Here is a 22,739-nt window from a genome sequence, read left to right as displayed (position 1 = left end):
GACAAAGGTTTTGAAAGGCTTGCCACTGAGTTTCCAATAGAATAAACTGTAGTGAGCATATGTGCATCAAAGATGAATAAAAGACTTCCCATAATTCTCTTTTTGTCATGTGATGTGAGACTCCCCAACAGAAGATGGTCCCCAGGTACTGATGAATCTGTAATGTCACCACAGAGAACCTGTGGGTATGTTCTGAATTCTGCTTGACTTAGAGATAGCAACCTGGTTGTAGATCATACGTGACATATGCTTGCTGACAAAATTTGTTCCAGCACGAAAGGTCTTTACATGTATTGTCTGAAATCTCAGACTAAGTGCAATGGAAATGGGAGTCCTATCTTAGTCAAAGTTTACCAACGCTGAATCCAGAAACCATATGCTAGTAATTGTATGAGTTTTCCTTTTTAATAATACCCCCTTTTTGGTGTCAAGTCTGCACTTTTGGAAGCATGGTTCTTACAGGATCCTGAAAAATGAGCTATTTATCACATTAATGGTATGTGATTTGGATTGTATATCCATTTCATACAGTCATTATTGTTACATGTGCTGAATCAGTGTCTAGCATAAACATAGCTCCACTGAGAGAATAAATTCAAACTCTCCAAGCTACCACCCCACTAAGGGAGATAACTCTAAGGAATATGAGTAAAAATGATTATGTAATCTAGTAGTTAGGAATAATATTCAAGGGCAAATTCTGCCATTAGTAAGATATGTGATCTCGGGTTGCTCACCTTTCCTGTCTTTAAAGTTTTCATTAGATAAATGTGGTGAATTGGAATAGATGATTTGAATGTTCCTTCCACTTTCACCAACTTAAAAGTTTTTAATTATAATTAAGGAGCAGAATGATGATGACTGAAAGAACAGAGGTCAATATTACTGGGCAGAACAATGCCACAGGGCCATAATCAAAGTGCATCCTGCCCTGGACCACTGACAGACTTCCCTCAGCAGGACTCAGTGAGTTTATTCCAGCATGGGAGAGAGAAGCCATATTAACAGAGCCACAAGCATGCCAGTCAGTGTCTAAAAGTATCCAAGGAACAGCTTTCCCATGAATACCCAAACTGAGCCCTCAGGGCAGCTACCTCAGAAGTGTAGTCATAAAGTTTGGTAAATTTTTCACATTTCTGAATGATCCACATACGAGTCACAGTATTATACATTGAGACTTCTAACTGGATATCAAAAATGTAAAATAGGACTTGTATCTGAAAGCTATATTAATATGAAATATAATCTATAAAGAGAAAAATTATGGTATATTTTTAACACTTCAAACTACCCTTTTTGATGTTAGAAGTTTTTTCATCAAGAGTCAAGGAAAATTTAGAGCAACCAAATGTGGCCTAAAAGCTGTGGTTGACATTCAGTTAGGCTTTTGCTGATAATATATATATATATATATATATATATATATATATATATATACAAAAATATCAGTAAAAAGAAAGAGAGGCATAAAGAGAAGGAAACAGAGAGATTTTGGTCACGTTTTTATCTTTTCAAGGGAACTCTGAATATTTGGCAAATGGTGGCAATTAAGATACATCAAAATCTTATTTATCTCAATCACATCTCCAAATCCCAGTTGAACAAGTATAGTACCAAAAGAAACCCCATGTTTGATGGGAAGAACTAACATGTGCTATAATTATAAACTATCACGAATCTCCACTTTTAACTTCTTTTTTCAATGTTAAAGCATTGAGGATGTGACAATCGATACTTTTTCTTCAATCCTCCTCCTGCTCCTCCTCCTCCCCCTCCTCCCCTTCCTGCTCCTGTGTTGCTCCCTGGCAACTTGGCAATGTTCCTTCCTGGAGAGGCAGAGTGAGAGAATCTCAGTACCCTGAGGCAGTGGTTATGTAACTCCCTAGCCCCCTAGCAACCCAGACTTAGGGGCAAATTCTCCTGCATATTACTCTCTAGTGAAAGGTGGCCAGATTCAGTGTGTTCTTTATACAAAGTCCCTCTTCTTCACTCACAACTGCGGTGGGGAGTGTATAAAATGATACCAGGGATAGTAAAAGTCCCCAAGAGCACCAATGACAAACAGCAGAAATGAAATGTTTCATCACGTACAGCCAGGGCGGCTCTAAGACAAAGTATAAGATTATAAATGACTGATAGTCAATAGTCACTTAATGTCATAAACTATATAGAAAGAGTAATAGGTTTTATTTTAATTTGTCTCACTGAGAAAGTGTAAAATATTCTATAGCTTGATAAAAAATGTATTTGACTTGTTAATGTTAATGACTGATGATAATGAAATTATAATGGGTCATAAGAATAAAAAACTAGCTATTTATTCTTCATCAGAACATATTTTATTAATTTTCTTTTCCATGAGAGCATATATTATGGAGAAATAAAATTATTTATGGAAAACTATGTTTATGTTACTTTTATACACATAATCTATTAAATTAGATGAATACTTAAAACCTAGGAACACATTATTTAATTTAAGCTCAAGTTTTTTTCTAGATATTTGTACCACAGCAGAACTCATAATAATAACCATATCTTGTGATAAATTGGTTGTTTTTAATAGATGTTCGGAAGAACCACTTTATGGAAATGATCTGATGCGAGGTGCGCAATTTCTTTCCATGTCATTTCAAACTGGCTTTATTTAACTTTCTGATGCAATGAAATCCTACTATTTCCTATTTAGTCTGCTTATTATGTATTCTAGATGAACTAGTCATATGCACTAACTGGGCCCCGAGTCTAAACCCTTTTTCTGAAGTATCCACTGCAAACAAACATTTCAATGCAGGTGTCTGTTCACTTAGCAGGGATCTGTGCAAGGTTCCTACACTCCAGCCAAACTGCTGGAGGAGTTTCTCTTATAGTAGGGCCTGTATCACATCTCCTTGTTGTCTTCCACTAAAATGACTCCACTTGTATTTCACAGAAAATGTTTAGTGGGAACACAGTCACATTGGAAATCAGATGCAGTGAGTTACCCCGCACCAGCAAGCACACTGTCCCTTACACCTAAACTTCTGAATATGCTGTGTTGGTTTGTAGCACTAATTTGAGTCATGTGCTATTCACAGTTTGTGGTTTGATTTTTTTTTTTATTGCTTTAAGCACTCTTATTTTGCTTCACTGTTCTATGTTTGGGCAATACAGTTTCAATTTCTTTCATTCAAGGAAGAAAAAAAAAAGTAGGTCAAACGGTCTGAGATAGTCCATGTTGCTTTTACTCTGCTCCTGCATTTCTAGGCTCATTCTCCTGGAGTACTGCCTGCATGGAGTGGAGGTGCTGAAAACTCAGCACCTCCCGGGTTTTGGAGGTTTTTTTTTTACACTGACTACCTTTTCCAGATTTCCCTTTTCAAGTTTGCTTGGTGCTGCTGAGGCCAAAAAGAAGTTGCCTATCAAGAGTGTGTGGGGTCTCACCCTGACTGCCTCTGTCACCTTGTCTAGGTGGTGGGCAACTGCATAGAGCAGTGTGGAAGACAGAGTCTGACATTGTCAGCATGTCTTGCTTCTACTTTTTTTTGGGGGGCGGGGGAGTGGAGACCATGGGACGGGGTGGAAATTTCATTGTAGCTTATACCACAGATGCCTAAATGAGGAAAGATATATACCCAGTCTATCTCAGTGGATAATTCCATAGGCTGCAGATGTCTTGTGGACCCTTGAGAAACACTACTTTGCATTCACAGTTATCATTCTTTTGAACTTCATCATTTATTCCTAAGTTTGTGATTTTATTTTTTAATAGGAAATTTCCTTCATATTTGGTGTATAGCATTATGAAACTGAAAAAATCTAGGGGCTATTATGTGTAACAATTAGAAAAAAATAAATCATATACGTGCAAATATTATATGTAGTGGGTCCTGAATAAATAAATGCACAAGGCAAAGTAAAAATGAAACTTTTCAAAATGAAAATGTGGCATAAGTATGTATGAAAAGTCCCATCTTCCAGATGCCTGGCATTGTACACCAAAGTTCCCTTTGTGCACTTTGGTTCTGTCTAATCTGAATGGCTTCTGTTCTGGACTACCCAAAGATGGCTCTCAAGACTTTTATGCTCATTTCTAGGACTTACTTCTCACATTCATGTGTAAGTTTCAAGCCTGACAGTACATGAACTCTTTAAAATATCATTCCTCTTCTAAGTATCTTTTGCCTTGTTCTTTTGTTCTTGCAATTTTCTATGTATTTGGTTTTTCAAAACTGAGTTTCTCTGTGTAGCCCTGGCTGGCTTAGAAGTCACCTGGAACTCAGAGATCCACCTGACTTTGCCTCTATTGTTGAGATTAAAGTCATGGGCCACTGCACCTGGCATCTGGTTTTAAAATATTAAAATGTAAGATATTTTTCTATAAAAAAAATGACTTATATGACTGTGAAGAAAGTCACCCCTCAACACTTAAGTTTTAGCCCAATAGTCATTTCTGAAGGGCAGATTAAGTTCTAAATAACAGAATTACCATGTGATTCTTAAAGATCACAAAATCAGCTTAAGCTGTGTATATGTACTCAAAATATGCCTAAATATTTCACAGACTCATTTAGATACATCTCATGGTTTCAGAAAGTTCTCAGACTGTCTTTGCCATATAGGAAATAAAAACTACCTCAAAACCTTAAAATAGCTCAAGGTATCCTTTTAAACAGAAATATCAGACAAAACCCATTGGCAATCTCTGCTTTAATATGACCAGCTTGGGAGCCTGGATAGCTGCACTTATCTTGCCGACCTTGTGTGTGTGTGTGTGTGTGTGTGTGTGTGTGTGTGTGTGTGTGTGTGTGTGTGTTGGTTAGTGACTTTGGGGGTTTTGGGTTTGTTTCTGCTGAGTCACTAATTTTGCAGCTCTGTCCCCAGGTGCCACTCAGCATAAAAGTTACTAGTGCAGTTGAAAAAGCTCTGCCAGCTGTCAAGTGGAGGAAACCATTTCCCTAAGAAACAAGGTCCAGGCTTGCATTGGCTCCCCAGGAAGGAAGCTCCCTTGCAGCCCAGGCATCAAATCTGCTTTGCCTGGGAAGCCGCTCGCTGGGACTTCTCAGCTGGCTAGTGATGCTTTCTAGCGCCTGGCTGGCTTGGCCCACTGCAGTCCCCCTTCGCTAAGGACCCAGATCCCTACCAAAACAGCGAGGAGTTACTTTCTCTTCAAGGAGGCTGAAAGAGCAGTGATTTGTGGCGTTCTCATTTGAGGCTGTTTCCCTGTCGTGTTAATCGCCTCTTACTAGTAAAAGATGTGATTTCCGTGGGCGACGAAGGGGTATACGAAGGCCTCGGTGATTAATAGTGAATTCCCATCGGCGGGCATCTCTCTGCCCCTCTTGCGTGATGTAAGATCAGACGTACCCCTGCATCGAAAAGTCCAGACATACAGCGCCTGGCTGGCGCTCGCACGCTCTCCGCAGGCGCGCTTCCGCACACCTTCCACATTCTGCTCCTAGCAGAGCAAGGCGGACTGGCTGGACCCACCGACCCAGGGATTTCCAGTGACATTTGTAAATGACGCGGCTCTGTTCCAGGCTGCCAGCGGCCGCGGCCGGGCCGAGGGTGCCGCCGCCGAGCAGTCTGCAGCACAGGCTCGCCGGAAAGATCACCATGTCCCAGTTGCTTCTCGCCATCCTCACTCTCTCGGGATTATTGCCTAACGCCAAGGTGCTGACTGTGGGAGCTGACCAAGGTAAGGGCCACGACCCCCCACTCTCCCCATTTCCTCCCTTGGCTTTCCTACTGGGTGATGCTGGCAGACAACTGAGTGTGAAACTTAAGTCCTTGGCAGCCCCGCTCCCGGGACCCGCTGGCCACTGTGCGCTAGCCTCCTGGGGGGAGAGGGTTATTGGAGGGTTTCTGAACTAGGTGCCAGTGTGTTACGCACCCCCGCATTTTACCCTTGGTCATTTTCAGGTCCTGATTTTGTCTGTCCCTTTTTCCCCCCGGGAACATTTGGACTTGGCTGTGCCTTCTGCCCGGGCATCCCAAGCGCTGCAGATGTTGGATCAGATTTCGCGTTTCTTTGAGACTCCCTTTGGCGCTGGCTCTCATCTAAGATTCTCATGATTCTCCGCCATAGACAATTACTCTCCCAACTTAGCTCCTGGTTTACTTCCTCAGCTGTGCATCTGGGGAGAGGTGTCAGAGCTCCCTCCCTCCCTGAGTGTCTCTGTCGCCTTTTGCTGGTCTGACTTGGGTTGGGTAACCAGCAGAGAAGCCCTTAGTGCTTTTCTGAGAGCACGCACCTGCTTGAACTTGCCTTTTCTGACAGGGAAGGTCTGTGACCCAGCACCAGGGTACCTTGATAGCCTCATCAACTGGAGAGCCTGATTCTATCTAGCCTAGCACTTTGTGCTTGCTTCTCACCAAACAGCTGGGAATGGTAGAAGTTCAGAGGGGAAAGGTTATAGGGGAGCCCAGAGAGAAGGTACAGATTATAAACCAAGGTACTGAAACTTTTGACCTGGAAACCCATAGTTCCTCTTATCAGCTTACTATCATTGACGAGGATATGTGGGTTAAAAGGGGAAAGGGAGAAATCATAGCAGAGGAACGTTTGCACACTGCTACCAGGCTTGGAAGGGTTAACTCCTTAAAGGAAAATTAGAAGTATCATAAATCCTGAACTGAGCTCACAACGACCATACAATTCAGCTTTTTAACTTAATTAGGAAAGAGAAAATAAACAAGCAAAAAAAAAATTAAAAACCTCAAATACACAGATGCCAATGCACGCAAATAGGCAAGGTCTTGCATTGTGCGATTCAGTCGGTTTAGGTATAAGGAATTATGAATTGACTATGAACTAGTTTCATTATAGGTCAGCACCGGGTGGGTTGTAATGATCCTATTTAACCGACTCTTGGCAACCAGTCCTATAATGAAACTAGTTCATAGTCGTAGCAGGCTCACACATGTCATTTCTAGGAGTGGCACTGGTAATCTTTCAGGTGCACCGCTGCGGAATCATAAAGATTCCGAACTTGCTTAAGTTGCCTTGAAGTTGCTGTGGAACAGTTGAAAATGGTGCGGATAAAATGGAAGCATGCGGCTCTCACTTGAAATGACTGTGGCTTTGATCTGCCACAGTCGCTCCTCAACCTTCCTTAGCAAGAACGTTTGAAGTTGGGCTGAAGCACATGAGAAGGTATAGCTTCTGGCCCAGAATGCTGGTAAAACAGGCTACAGGCTGTTGGTACTGGTTTCCCTGAGCGCCCCCCACACACACACACACCCGGGAGTCTGATCTCACCCCCCAGCTCAGTGCTTTGTGTATTTCTGTAGCATACTGCTGCTGCTCCCTGAGAGGAATGACTGGACATCTTGAGAGAAGTTTGTGCACAATAAATAAATAATAAATAAATATAAATCAGCTTTTTCAAGATGTAAGAAATTAACATAAAGAATGGTATTTAGTATCAATTTAGTTCCAGAAAAGCTATCTAAGATCACATGGAAAATAATTGTTAGTTTTTATGACTTAATTGAATGTTAATATCAGTTGAAAAAATTATCAGAAGTACTTTATCATAGAGTGCAAGCATATATATAATTGCTGATCAACACTTACTGAGTTCTATTACATCTAATCGAACTCTTAAAAATTGAAACCAGTTCAAACTGTGACATCTAGCTATCAAAACTGCAAGAGTGATCCTCATATTTGTTCTTAAGAAGAGGGATGAGGAGGGAAGGAAGGAGGGAGAAAGAGTCTTGTTAAACATTTAAAATGAGGATGTAGCTGCATTATGACAGATGTCCCCCACTGAGATGCTGACGGTGAAGACAAGGCATATAACCCAAGAACAAGGTTAATGAGATGTAGCTGCCTTCAGGCTTGTGGCAGTGCCAATGGGCCTTGAAGAAGAGAATAGATGTGTGAAAATACTGGTGAGTTGAATAGTGTAAGGGGGAGTTATGTCTTAAAGTGTGAAACCATGTCTGGGCTCTCCAGAGAGAGACTAGAGGTAAAGGCAGCTTCTCATTCTAGAGGAAGGTACTGTGATCTTCTCTACTGTGGCATCCTTGTGAAGTTTGTGAGCAGATGCTAAACTCTTTTACTAGCTAAAAAACAAAACAAAACAAAATAAAAAAGGACAAAAAAATAAAACCAACCATACTTCAAACTTATTTGTATGTTTAGTTTTCAATCTCATACGCATCTACCTGTCTTTCAATTACACATGGTTTGCCTAGTTTATATTGATTTTTATACTGTCAAAATAATGTACATGCCAGCTCTTATTAGACTTCACTGTATCTGAAAAAGGAAATGTCTTTATAACTCTTAACAGCCAAAAGGAGGATAAATCAGATTCATTTAGAATCAACTAATTTGTCATTTAACGATGTCATAGCATATCAAAGTACTGCTTGATAATGGTTAAGACTTAAAAGGAAGTGTGTTTTAAATTGTCACATTTTCTGAAAAGAAAGGGAGGTGGGAGAGCCAAGACAAGTTAAAAACCTCGAGGCTGATAAGATGTGAAGACATATTTCCAAATAATTAGTGTTCATGCTGCTTCTGTCCTTTTATTGTGTCTGCTTAAAACCATTAAAAAGCAGCAACTATTTATGCTGCAGTTTTCAACTTCTTTCTCTTAAAGAATGTACTGTAATTCACATGTCTGCAATTCATTTCTCATTTGATAAAATGTTCAGATTTTGCTTTGGAGAAGTCTCTAAACTTTAACTCAACTTCCTCTCAACTTCTAAACTTAAATTTAAATAGGAGAACAAAATAAAAAATATAAGTATGCTAGAACAATAAGAAAGAATTACACAAAAAGAGTAAGAGGGGAGAAATGTGCTGGTTGAAGAAGACACTATCTTTAGTTAAAATAGTGATTTCTTGCACACTTTGTCTTTCAATTTCCTAATGAGTAGCTTATGAAATTATTTGTAGTATAGATGTACTTTAAAGCAACTTACATCAATGTTACCCTTTTTGCAATTTATACCTGTAAAAAGGGAGAATGCACGAGACTGTCACAGAAAAGTAAAGTACTAACTACTCTGGAATTATTAATATGGAAGCTGCTTTTAAGTAAATGTGAAAGAAATCTTATGATTGCTTCTGGGTGTTATCACTAGTGTATTCTTAGGAATGAAATAGTCCTTTATAAATGCTATTTGTCAGCAAGGCAACGGTATACAGAGATTTCCGGTGCCCCTCCATTGGATCCATAGTATTCATTACTTGTTAGTTGCTTTGTCGATCTCTTCTCAGGACCTATTCCATACCATAAAGATAAGATCCATTTAGAACTACATGCAGTGAACAGGGGTTGGTTTTTGAAAGGACATGCAAGGCTTCAGGACCTCCACATTTTCTTTCTATTCCATGCTGAAACATGGCCTTTATCCTAAAAATACCATTGGGTTTGTTTCTGCAGCTAATTCTTATGTCTTACATGAACTACATCCCCATCTTCCACTCTTTCCTGGTCACAGGGAATCTGTGTGGGAAAAAGCTCCAGTCAGACATAGGGATAGATTGTTCTGCCTTCTATGCCTGTCTGTCAAAACAGTTCTTGTACAGAGGAAACACTTGTCTTTATTCCAGATAGATACATTCAAAGAAAGCAGAATTAATACTGAACGTTAAACATGCTTGTACCAACATGATGTCACTAGTCAAACCAATGCAGTAGCAAGTAGATCCTACCCACATGTGAAATTTGGATTTACATATCTTCCTCAAAATGACAGCTTTGATGCAAAGACCACAACATACCACTCTGGTCTCAGCATTACAGACACTGTTTACTAAATCAAATTTTTTATTTTTTATAATTGCAGATCAAATGTCTATTTTTTGTGATGAGTGCCTTCCTGAGAAACAAAACTAAATATGTGAAATGGGAAACTATTGAAATATTCCTTGACCTAAAGCAAGAAGTGCTCTAATGAGTTTCCATATGGCTAATGTTTTGCTTTCACACAATCCGGAAAGTGGAAGACACAAATGTCAAAGTGCTTTTGCCCCATTTCTGCTTTTCTGTGCAGGGACTAAAGCCAGTGTCTCACTCATGTTAAGCCTATGCTCTCATTGAGCCCCGCCCAGCCCTGAGCAATTGCCTGTGAAAAAGCCTCAAATGTTTGCCATTCAAATGGTTTCTAGTGGCTGGAATAGTATCAGTGAGTGCAGGCACAATCAAGACCTCAAAATGACTTAGCCAGAACGTACCATTGGCCATGTTTGTCTCAGAAAACCATTAGATTTTATACGGAAGTCTTTCCTAAAGTTTACAGCAGACATCTAGCTTGCCAAATTTAACCTGATAATGACAAATATAATGTACACACCTCAGTGCACAAAGAAAAGAAATTCAATTTTTTTTTTTTTTTTTACTTTTAAGATGGGTGACAAAATTAGTCTAACTAGCTAATGCTGAAAGTGTGAAGCAACACCTTTCTCTTTTTCTACTATTCTGTGAATCCATAAACCTACATTTAACCCAGAGGCATGGAAATTAAACTCCTATCTACTTTTATGGGAGAAATATTCTAATAGTTAAATATTAAACAATACCAAGTACAGAAACATCTGTAGAATTTATATTTGGTCCAAATCCTAAATATTTATTTAAATAACTTTTAGGATGCATAATGCTCACAATAATGTCAAGTCACTGTTTTCAATCTTATCTGATCTCCCATTTCAATAACAGTGTTTTCACTAACTGAGTCCTTCATATCAAAGAAAGAGGAATGAACTTAATTTCATTGAGTTTCTTGAGTAAACTCATTGATGGAATTAACTAGTTCCTAAATTAAAATTAAAACTATTAGATAAGAGTCCAGATAGATAGATCCAGTTGTCAAATAATGATACTTTGTTAACATCTGGGTTTTCCTCTCAACTTTGCCAAAACTAGTTCTAAATATATAACACTTTTCAGAGATATTTGCTGTGGGACGGTCTATATGTCAAATTGCTCTGATTGGTCAATAAATAAAACACTGGTTGGCCAGTGGCCAGGCAGGAAGTAGGTGGGACAAGGAGAGATGAGAATTCTGGGAAGCAGAAGGCTGAGGCAGAGAGACACTGCAGCCGCCGCCATGACCAGCAGCATGTAAAGATGCCGGTAAGCCACCAGCCACGTGGCAAGGTATAGATTTATGGAAATGGATTAATTTATGCTATAAGAACAGTTAACAAGAAGCCTGCCACGGCCATACAGTTTGTATGCAATATAAGTCTCTGTGTTTACTTGGTTGGGTCTGAGTGGCTGTGGGACTGGAGGGTGACAAAGATTTGTCCTGACTGTGGGCAAGGCCGGAAAACTCAAGCTACAGATATTTCTCCTATAGAGCCAGTCACTTCAATTAATGCAGTCTTAACACTGGCCCTTTTATTTACTCTTACTATTCTTAGATTAGGTTAAATATACTCATATTTAGAAAAAAATTATTAATAGATGGATAATGTTATATTGATATTCTTTAGAGAAGTCAAAAGTCCTTATGTAGGTGTTTTGAGAAAGGACAGTTTCTTCTAACTTTAAGTAAGGAAAAGAAATAAAATTTTGTGGGAGAAGATAGGGCATGTTGCCTTGCTAAACTACCAGCGCTACATTTTATCTCAAAGTGTATTCTTATTAACAGCCAGACATCTATTTCCTGAGTTGCATGCACTTCATTGTCCTGGCTGGCTTAGCCTTCGGACCAAAGACAGGTATTGTTGAAGAATGACCTCATTTTAGTGGAAAGAATGAGTCTCTTCTTTAGGCAAGATCAAGGTTCTACAGTCCTTCTCTTGTTTTGTTCTTACCATCAATAGGATGTTCCTTCCTAACTTTCCATGTAGCATTTCCATCCTTCTAGCTTCAAGACAGCTTAACTTTAGAAATATGAATACATAATTCCTTCAGAAATTTTCTACCGCTGAGTTTTTCTTTAATGACAGTTTGTCATCTTATCCTTTTCTTCTTAATGTGAGAAAAGAACTGAAGACGAGAGTGGGGGCCAGAGGAAGACAAAGGAAACTCAGTTTTGGATGCTGTGAGGGCTCTCAGGGTATCTTAAAGATATTTATAAAAAAGAAAAACCATAGGTATAATGCTGAAAACATGATTGTATTTGGAATGTTCTATTTTCCTTAGGAAGTATGATGTTTAAGGCTAAGAAGGACAAAGAGCCTGGGAGAGAACTTTGACATTGAAATTTTTGGTCCTACCAACATAGATCTAATATCTGCAGCAATTAGTAATCTCAAAATTTGATAACATATTAAGTTTTATCATTTTAAATCTTTGATTTCAGGATATCTAAATTATTCTATGCATTTCCCAAAGTTTTTAATGGTATATTTTTATGTTCAAAAATACTAAGTATACTTTAATAAAATTATTCTACTTTATTCAATGCCATTAATTTTAAGGCACTTTTCTCATGTATTATTTCTGAAAATGCAGTGATAATTGCACTAGCTTGGCAGACCCTTGCTTTATGAGGTAAAGGCATTATGGATTGTTGTAGGGGGAAGTTTTCCTGTGTCCTGCCTGGTCCTGCAACCACTCGAACCTAAGTAAACACACAGAGGCTTGTATTAATTACAAACTGTATGGCCTATGGCTCAAGCTCATTAATAACTAGCTCTTACAACTAAACTCAACCCATTTCTATGAAGCTATGTTTTGCCACATGGCTTCTTTGCATTACCTCATCCTGCTTCTGCTGTTCTCTCACATCCTGCTTCTGCTGGCAGAGATGGCAGTGTCTATTCTGACTCCACCCTTCTTCATCTCCATCTTCAGTTTGAATGTACTGCCTAACCTTGTTCTGCCTTGCCATTGGCCAAACAGCTTTATTTAAAAACCAATGAGAGCAAAACATATTCACAGCATACAGAAAGACATCCCACAGAAGATTGTGATCACTTGTCATGGATATTTTGAAGATTTGTACATGGCATTAAAGACTCACAAGTCAAGCAATTTTTTAGCCATTTTATTATCATAATTAGAAAGACTATTTGATCATCTGCATAATACTGATGGGAAGAAAGTTTAATGAAAAGGTTATTTGTGAAAAGAAGGTGATTTTCTTGAGTATGTAATTAAAAAACAGTTGTACTTTAAAACTTTAATATTTTTCTTTGTCATATTTTATTTTTTATTAGTCAAATAGTTCTGTCAGATATTTTGAAATGAATCATGGGAGCAATCAGAATACAAGGCCAAAACAAAAACAACAAACAAACAAACAAAAAAAAAAACAAGGCCAGGGATTTTATTTTACCTATGTTTTAATTAAGTTGCCTATGTTAATATTCCCCAAGTTTTACAGAATTCTGCTCTAATTCTCTATACAAAAAGAAACATTGTCAGTTCCTAGGACCTTCTACAATGGTACAGAAAGTAACATTTGTAGAAAACATAATGGATCCTGTAAAGAATAACATAAATTCATATTATTATTAACCATAGTATTAGCACCATGTAAAGTGCTAATAGTAAGAAATCGATAGCATTGCATTTACTGAATTTTTTCCCCTTTGAAAACATGTTGATTCCAAAACATGTTGATTCCAAAAACAAATCCATAAGATTTGTTGTCTTTTATTTATTTAAGGACTCATTCCACAAAGTTGAGTAAGCTGATGGTGAAAAATATTTAGATGTTGCAAATGAAGCAAGTGGCAAATTAGATAATACAGCTGAGCCATGGGTGTCTAGTATAAGAAGCAAGAAGAGACAGCCAAGAGGCAGCCAACATAGGAAATATATACCAATTATGTTACAAAGAAAGAAAAAAAGAGCCAAGTGATTAAAATAAATGCTTTGGTGGTTATAATAATAGAAATTATTTGATACAGTTGATATGTCTGCTACAAACAAGTGACAAGGGGGACCACCCTTCATAATGGAGAAAAAACTTTTCATGTAAACCTTGAGAAAAGATCATTAGCTCATCCTTGGAGCATGAGAGAAGGCTTGCATGTCTGGCATGAATTGTATGTGTTTAGTACAGTAAGGAAATCAGGTTAGGTCAGCTATCCCAATGTCAATAGAGGGGAGGGGTGTAGGTTTAGTACTGGTTAGAATAAGTAGTAACTAGAACTTGACTCAGAGATGACATAATAGAACTTGCTTTGTTAGATGATGCTTTCTGCTACACAAAGAAGAGAAGGAGACAGAATTCAAGGGTCATTGAAGTTTCTGGGAAGAAGGTTGTGTTGGCTTGAAGAGAATGATAATGGTGAGACGAGATCAGGATGGAACAGATTTTTAAATCTTTTATTTATTTTTTAATTAATTAATTAATTCTTCTCTCATATATTACATCAGAATGCAGTTTCTTCCTCCAGATCCACTCCTCCTCCATTTCCCTTCAGAAAAGAGCAGGCTTCCCAGGGATATCAACTAAACATGGCATAACAACTTTCAATAAGACTAGGTACAAATACTCATATCAAAGCTGGAAAGAGAGCACTGCAGGAGGAAAAGGGTCCCAAAAGAAGATGAAAAAATCAGAGACAGCCCTAGCTCCTACTGTTAGGAGTCTCACTAAGAACAGTAAGCTACACAACGGTAAGACATAGGTAGAGGGCTTAGGTCAGACCCACACAGGCTCCCTGATTGTTGCTTCAGTTACTGTGAGCCCCAGTGAGCCTTGGTTAATTGATTCTGTGGGCTATGTTCTTGTGGTGTCCTTGACCTCTCTGGCTCTTATAACCCTTTCTCCCCCTCTTCTGAGGGACTGCTCAAGCTTTGTCTAATGTTTGGCTCTATGTCTCTGTTTCTGCTCCTATCAGTTGCTAGATGAAGCCACTCTGATGACGATTATGCTAGTCTCTGGTCCATGAGTATAGCAGAATATCATTAGGAATCATTTCATTAACTTTTTTTTTTCTTGCCTGTCCTTTTTGGTTCAATCCTCGGTCTCTGGGCTATCCAGCATCTGGTTCCTGGTCATCCAGGCATGGGCTCCCTCTAGGGGAATGGGTCACAGTTGGACCAGTCATTGGTTGGCCACTCCCATGAGTTCTGTGCCACTTTTACTCCAGCACATCTTGCAGGCAGGACAAATTGTACCTCAAAAGTTTTGTGCCTGTGTTGGCATCCCAGTCTTTCTACTGGAAGCCTTGCCTGGTTACAGAAGATGAACAGTTTTAAGTAGATTTTCTGCAATAATGAAATCTATGCTGCTCAATACATAGGAAGATGGAGCATGAAGTGAAGTGCCTGTTCTTAGTTTTTAGAAGTAAAGATGGATATTCTAAACAGCAGAACTCTTTGTTTATGTTGTTTAGGGATGGATGCATTCCACCTTGGAATGCCTCTCTTTGGCTTGCACATGTTCTAATTCACCACAGTATATGAAACCAAATGATTGTGTTTGATCCTGAAATATGTTTTGTTACAATAATACCTTTGATTTTATATTTCAGAACATCAAATACCATTGTCCCTCTTACTCATTTTTTAGGTATACTGTATCAGGAACTCATAGAAGCTAAGTCAGCATTCTTTGTGGATTATTTAAAACAATGTATTTAGGACCATTAAGAACATTCTAAGTATTGGTAAATATACAGCAATTATTTTTTTTGCTATTTCTACCAATTTAAACCATTGCAAAAGCAAAAGGAGGAGAAATTGGCCCATGGAGACTCATTTGTGTTTTATTCTTGAAAAAATCCTCTGTGTTTTTAGCACAGAGCTCCTGTTCAATTGTACCTTAAACCTTTACATGATTGAGAAGAATTTCAACTGACAGTCATGTTCCTGGTTATGAATATTCTATTAGGTTAGCAAAGGGAAGAAATTGTAACACAGCTACTCCTCACTGCACTCATCTCACTCTGTGAGAAATTTTGTAAAAAATCCGAAGTTTCTAGAAAAGAAGAGAGGTGCTGATAGCAAATGGTAAGCCATCTTCCAGAATAAAAGTATGGCACTAGAATTTATGATGTACTGGTGTGCTACTTGATCCATCAGAGCTCATTGGTTTCCCTCCTAAGTTTATCCTGTGTGGTACCTAATACATGCCAGCTTTGACGTGACTTGTAGAAGCTGGAGCCAGCATAAGCAATAGACACACTAATTAGGCAACTGTGCAACTTTGGATTTTCAATGAAAACTTGTTTGTGGCACCAGAAGGCACATTTCAGGTTGTCTTGGCTCTTGTTGGAGTTACAGAGGAGAGAAAATGTAAGGGGAGCCCGAAGAGAAGGCATGCAGATGTTATGACACCAGAAAGCTTCACATCATGAGAGTCTGTAATACAGAAGTGAATGCAGTTGTTTGAAGGTGTTACTGTTTCTATTAAGTCGAGTGAGTCCTAATGTATTGATGATTGTTTGGGGGTTTGGGGAGTTAGGTACTGCAAGTTTGTTATTGCTCCTTTGTATTATCATTCACATTCATATTCTCTCTCTCCTCTTCTCTTCTCTTCTCTTCTCTCTCTCTCTCTCTCTCTCTCTCTCTCTCTCTCTCTCTCTCTCTCTCTCTCTCTTTCCTGTCTCTCTTATTCTCTACTTAGAGCAAAAGCTGAGGTTATTTTTAAAACTTTAATTGAAAAGTGCAATCCAGAATACTACCATAGGATCAGCTTAGTGCTTAAAATATTTCACTTGATTTCTTTTAGAACTTAGAGATCACCCAAATAGAGAACCAAGAATGCAGATCAATGAGAGAGCTCACCTCTTTTATGCCCTTCACAGTATTGGAGGGAGTAAGAGCATTATGGGAAAAATCAATCTGGAAATGCTTCCAGACTGTGAGTGATACTGTATAAATACATGCACACAGGCATAGGTTTTAGCTGTGGTGTGCCTGGACTTAGGGAAAACATCTACTAGGTAGACTGTATATTGAGATGAGGTGATACAAATCCAAAAATATAAAGTTTTAGAAATGCCTACATAAAATATTGAAGCAAAAGATCTCAAGCAATTTCTTTGCTGTGTAAAGTATGTACATGTGAGTTTTGTAGACGTTTTAAGTTCAGTTCATTTTTCATTCATGTTGTCAAAAACCTCTTTTATAATTTGGATCTGAAAGTTCAGTGCTAAAATCAACACTATGCCTTGAAATAAGTTAAATATGAAGTATATACCAAAATTTTGTTAAGTTTTAGAGTGACTGAACCAAATGAAATTTGAGGCTGGGAGATTTTGCATCAATATTTAATTTGGGTCTCACTGTAAATCTGTTTGCTGTGTACCTCAGCAGATAGGTGCCAAAAAGTTTGGAAATAAATTAACCTGAGGAACTGAAAAATGCAGGAAGAAGGGTCTCTTACGTTTCTGAGTATGAGGTGTAATTTATGTCTCAAAATAGAACTCTGCTCACATCACATGTAGGTCTGCTGAGGGCTTTATTTCTTTTGTAAGGAGAACATTGTAGAAAAAGGTTAAAAGCTAGTGGAAAGATATTGCTTATATTTTAGGTAAGGGCAAACATAATTAGTGATTATGTGCTCAAAAAAAAGGCATCTAGGTAGCGATCCCATGCCATCTTGGAATAAGGCTTTAACTTGTTATGTGGAGCCAAGGGGACGGACAAAGTCCATCCAGATACCAGTTCACATGGTAAGACACCCAATAAATCTAGCATTAACAAAGAAGTTACTTAAATAAAATATAAGCTTCCAGAGACTGAATCTACTCAAATTCACCAAGATTTAGAGGTGCATGCCAAAGATGATTAGGAACACTCTTCCATGTGAAAATCAGGGCAGTGTCTCTATGGCTTGAGAACTGATGCGCATGGGCATGGAACTTCATCTATAATGAGAATAATGGCATTTCCTGAAAGAATGAGATCTCATGGGGACCTGAAGAAGTCATCCTGCTGCTCCTGTCTTTCTGTAGGCAACAGAAAATGATTGGCAGAATTCCTTTAATAGCTTCAGAGAGGGAAATAATCTCAGGTGTGGCTACAGAGAACCCTAGACTTAGAGGTAATAGTTGCTGAACTTTTTTCTGCTCTCATATTAAGTAACTGCACTTGACCTATTTAGTGACCTTTACATACTAAAGGACATATGAGGCATGCTTCACAAGCACAGCCTTCTGGTTAGAAGGTTCTGTGGGAATAGCACTTACCAATCCAAAGAGGTAGCTAGTGAGACTATGAGACCCACCAGATGATGCAGACCTTTGGATGGTTAAAGAGAGCCTGGGATTTTGGATGTTTTTAGATAGACAAGTACCTATGCTTTAAAATCACTCATGAAGATAAAATTCAACTTACCCCCCAAATAACTCTGTGGCAAAGAGGACCCCTGGGGAAGTCGATGCTGAGACAGACAGCCTGTGATCCTCTGCACTTCCTCAGCATTCAAGAACAGAGTGCTGGACTGAGTCATAAAGAAAAAGCTGCAGACTAAAGTGCCGCTATACAGCTTAGAATAATGTGCTGAAATGAGTATGTTATTGTTGTAGGGCTTGGGTTCAGCAAGAGGAATATCAAAGAAGGCATTTTAAGAAGATGGCACAGTCAGTAAAGGATTTGAGTTTAGATCGCTAGCTCTCATATAAAATCTGGGTGTGATGGCATCATATCTGCAAGCCCAGCACTCCCGAGATGGAGACAGGTGGATCCCGGGAGCTAACTGTGGAGCCCATTTAGATGAATCAGTAAACTCAGGTTCAGAGACTGTATCTCAAAAAATAAAGTGGAGAGTGACCAAAAAGATACTGATATGGAACATTTGCATCTACACCAGAACATAGACAAGCATGTACACCTGCATGCATTTGCACACACAAAAGAGCACTTTTACATACTTACACAGTGTAAAGTTTATGCTCACTATTCAAAGCTTCTTCTCCCTGCTGGACATAGAGCAGAACAAAGGGAGAGACAGTGGGAGCAGAAAAATGCCCTGAACAATCCAGAGAGGATTGATGATATTAAATCCAATTATGACTTCAGAACAAAGCAATGAGAATTATCTTAGAAGCAGATACATTAGCAATGATGAGGGGATGTGGGGTTCGGAGAGAATGTAGATAGTTTCTGCATTTCAGGAGCCACATGGGGTTGAACATAATGTTGCCTGGCCACATCACATACAGATCATTATTGAAAATCAGAAAGGAAAAAATAAAGAGCTAAAAGGGAGCAGAAGAAAAGACTATACTGCAAACTAAAGAGAGCAAATCCTTGTGCTTCAGTACAAACAGATTACATAGATAACTATTTAATCTTTCCGGCCCTTGGTAATGTTGGGATTTCACAAAGAACAACTACATGCCAAACAGTGTCAGAGTTCATGCCTGTGTGTTGCATTGGAATTAGTCTAGCCAAAGTGACAATTTAAAGAGTACCTTTTCACTTTTGAAACACTCTAGGCTTGTATAAATTTGTTAAGTGAGAGTTTCATAAACTTTTTGTCCCTAATACTAATATATTACATCTCTATACTATATCAATAATAAAATATAGAAATAAAAATGCAATTGGAACAATAAATGTGTCTAAGTACAAACTTCAGCGGTAAGAGCATGACAATAACTTGTATTTTTATACCCAATTCAGATGTAGCACATAACTCCATTCTGTCCGTGCATTTCTTACATAGGTCTTCACCTCTCTGTTGCTCTTACTTTCAGATCCTGTGCTCATTTGAGGAGTGCTATTAGGATATTTGAAGAATTTCCCACAATTTACTTTTGCTCGCCCCTTCACGTGATGTAGTGGGGATGGCACGATCTTTACATAGCATAACAGAACAGTGCTCTCCTCAAGTTGCCACAACAGCAGAAGCATGGTCTGTGTCATATTGTCCATATTACTGCTCAGTGAGGCGGCATCTTGCTCATTCTTTCTACATTTGTTAAAATTATTATGTCAATTCCCTGTTTATTTCGACATGTATAGATTCACATATATTGATGCAATGGTTTCTATTATAAACCGGTTCTGCCATTATTGATTTATTTTTGTTCATATTGTTCCAGCTTTGACATTGAGAGATCACTCAGGTTGGCCCCTCCAGCAACTTAATATATCCCATCTTCTTATTATTTTAAGTAGTTTTTATTTTTTACAACAATGCCATCTTGTATTCTCCCTGCTCATACTTCAGTGGCCTCCATTTCCCCAGAATTTCACAGAATCTTAAAATCACAGAGACTTGTAGCTAGATGCACTCACTTAGGTGTCAAAGGTTAATAGCAACAAAGGGAAAGAGCAGTGCTCTGTTCCTGTTCCTGTTTTTGAAAGTTCGGAGAGAAGTCATGTTCTCGGCACTTCAGTTTGAACAGTTAATTTATGGTTATCACCTGCCTGAAACTCTGAATAAGTGTGAGTATAGAAAAAAATATTCTCGTTAAGGAGTTCAACATTTACTGTTTATAAAAATGTTGAAGAATATCGCAGGTAAATACAAAGGCTGATTAGTGTTTATCGATGTTGTCTCAAGAAGCTCAGGACATTGGCTTCAAATAAAAATCTCTGCCCTCGAGGTGCTGAGTGTCCATAGATGAGAAGCATCACAGCTATATAGTCAGGTCACATACAAGCTGGTGAAAATGTGAGTGTACAGTGATTCTTTGTCCGTTTTATATATGGGAAGTAAAGAGGCATGTCTATGCAGACATAGTAAATGGATTTTTTTTCCTTTGGACCATTATGGCCCAGTGATGTGACTGTGTAGACTGCACAGAAAGAAATTACATAGAAAGACATTCCACAACTATGTCTTGGTTCACTTGTTAAGTGAACCAGGATAAACTGATAATGTTCCCAACAAATGTGTTTAAAAAACTCAGGAACATTAGCATCTGGCCTACATGCCATTTCCAGTTTAGTTAGCACTATGTGTCTCTAGTAATTGGTATAAAAGAAGAAGTGGATACCAGAATCCTAGTTATGGAAATAACCATACATTTGGATAAAAACAAATTTCAGGAATCTTATTGAAAAGCCATTTACCCACTAAATTTCCTCTTCCTCTTCTGAACAAAGTATTGTATGGTTTGTTTGTTGCTTGGTTTTGAACTTTCTGGTGGTTGATGTGTTTTGTCCTCTATTTTCATTTCCAGCTTATCTTAACTTTAAAGTTGTGCTTTGGGTTTTGAAGTTCTAAAGGCCAAGTACAGCCTCATTCTCTAATGACTTGGAATCATGATAGATATTTAGATATAACTGATTTTAGTGGGGCATTGTAAAAAAAAAAAAAAAACACAACCAAAACAAAATAAAAAAATTAAGACATGAGGTTACTTTTGTGGTCATTGGTCTAGCTTCTGATAATAGGTACTGTAAAGCAGTGAGAGAGAGGGCTAGTTGGAAATTAATGTAGCACCCATATTGGATTTTTAACAACTTAATACATTTTAGGAACTGATCCATCTGAAAGGCATTATGGCTTGCTGAGAAAAGCTGTACACTGGGAACCAGAAAAAGTGGGCTGCATTCCCAGCTCTACATCTGACTCACTCTTTGTCCTTGGGCAAGTCACTTAGCCTCTCGCTGTGCTACTTCCTGCCTGGTAAAATAAGTCGAATAATGCATAAAGACTCCCACCTCAACAAGATGTGCTGTGGCTGCATTCTGTCTGTAACTACTGAAGTGATCTGTTTCTGCAATGTTGACTCACGACAGATATTTTTAACAGCATCTAGTTGGAATAAAACTTGCAATAAGAATATGAATTCATAATTAATCTCAGAGAATCCCTTGGTTTTTTTAATTTACACCAGATTTCATGCTAGCTCATATATCTGACAGTGTACTGTGATGGTTAATCTTCATCAGCAACTTGATTGCACCTGGAATCACTTAAGACATACCTCTGGTGGGTGTGTGAGGGCATTTCCAGGAAACATTACTGAGATGAGAAGATCTGCTTTCAGAACTGGAAGAACTTTCAGGCACTGAAATGAAGTCTGAGGAAATGAAGTACTGTCTGCTGTCTTGGCTTCTTGCTGATGCGTCTGTCTTGGCTACTCCAGCCATCCATTCACTGTGGTGACACTTCAGCTTCTTCAAGTTCCAATATGGAATGCAAACCTGAGAGCCTCCAGGAATTTTCAGGCTTTTAGCCTGAAATGAATGAAGTAGCTGTTATCTTGTCTCTCCAGTGTATGTAAAGTTACTGTTTGAATACCCAGGCCTTCTTGGATGTAAGCCACTCACCCACCCCACTTCTCCCTACCCCCATCTAGATAAACATGCCTAATGTATGTGCTATTAGCTTGGAGGAGGCCTTTCAGGTTCGGTGGGGATAAGTGTCTACTGACTGAGCACATTTCAATGTCAGTTACAGAACACACAGCAGAACTATTTAGAGGAGGAGAACAAGGGCTTTTGAGAAACAGAGATTCATATCAGAGAAAAACAAGTGCTGGAGAGATGGCCCAGCCATTAAAGGCTAAGCTCCTAACCAAAAAAAAAAAATAAGAAAAATCAGATGATGTTAGCTATTAGTACTTTTCAGAAACATTTTTTTTTTTTTTTTAAATTTAGACAATGGGGAATCAATGTTGGGTGGGAGACTGGAGGCGCATGGAGGAGGATACCCTGGTCTAAAACATCATCCTAGGTTCTGCCACCAAAAGTTCTTTATTTCTCCTTTTTAATTTGTTGCCTCTTTTTACATTTCTCCAGTTTTCGATAAATGTGTATTGTAGTTTTTATTTTCAGTCATCTCATCTTTTGTAATCATGGGTAATCATGAATTACAGATTATTATTTATTGATATCTCTCAACTCTCCCCTCATATTAAACAGTCTTCACTCCATACTTTTATCATCTACACCATTGGAAACTATTCTGTCATTATTACG

The 22,739-nt window shown here is 38.5% G+C and overlaps 1 protein-coding gene across 5 annotated transcripts in view; it reads left to right on the top strand.

The window, feature by feature from the left end:
- Window positions 1–4,944: 4,944 nt before the first annotated feature.
- Lrp1b (LDL receptor related protein 1B) overlaps window positions 4,945–22,739 on the top strand; it is a 1,927,307-nt gene continuing 1,909,512 nt past the window's right edge. For 3 of the 5 annotated variants that reach the window (XM_028868856.2, XM_037205579.1, XM_037205577.1), the window contains exon 1: window positions 4,946–5,677. In XM_028868856.2, coding sequence (XP_028724689.1) covers window positions 5,500–5,677 — 178 coding nt within the window. In that variant the 5' untranslated portion in view covers window positions 4,946–5,499. Of the gene's footprint in view, window positions 5,678–22,739 lie in introns of all 5 variants that reach the window. The other 2 variants (XM_037205578.1, XM_037205580.1) reach the window with 2 other exon arrangements.

The sequence above is a fragment of the Peromyscus leucopus genome, chromosome 4 (genome assembly GCF_004664715.2).
Source record: "Peromyscus leucopus breed LL Stock chromosome 4, UCI_PerLeu_2.1, whole genome shotgun sequence".
NCBI lineage: Eukaryota > Metazoa > Chordata > Mammalia > Rodentia > Cricetidae > Peromyscus > Peromyscus leucopus.
This window is presented reverse-complemented; position numbering and strand designations above follow the sequence as displayed.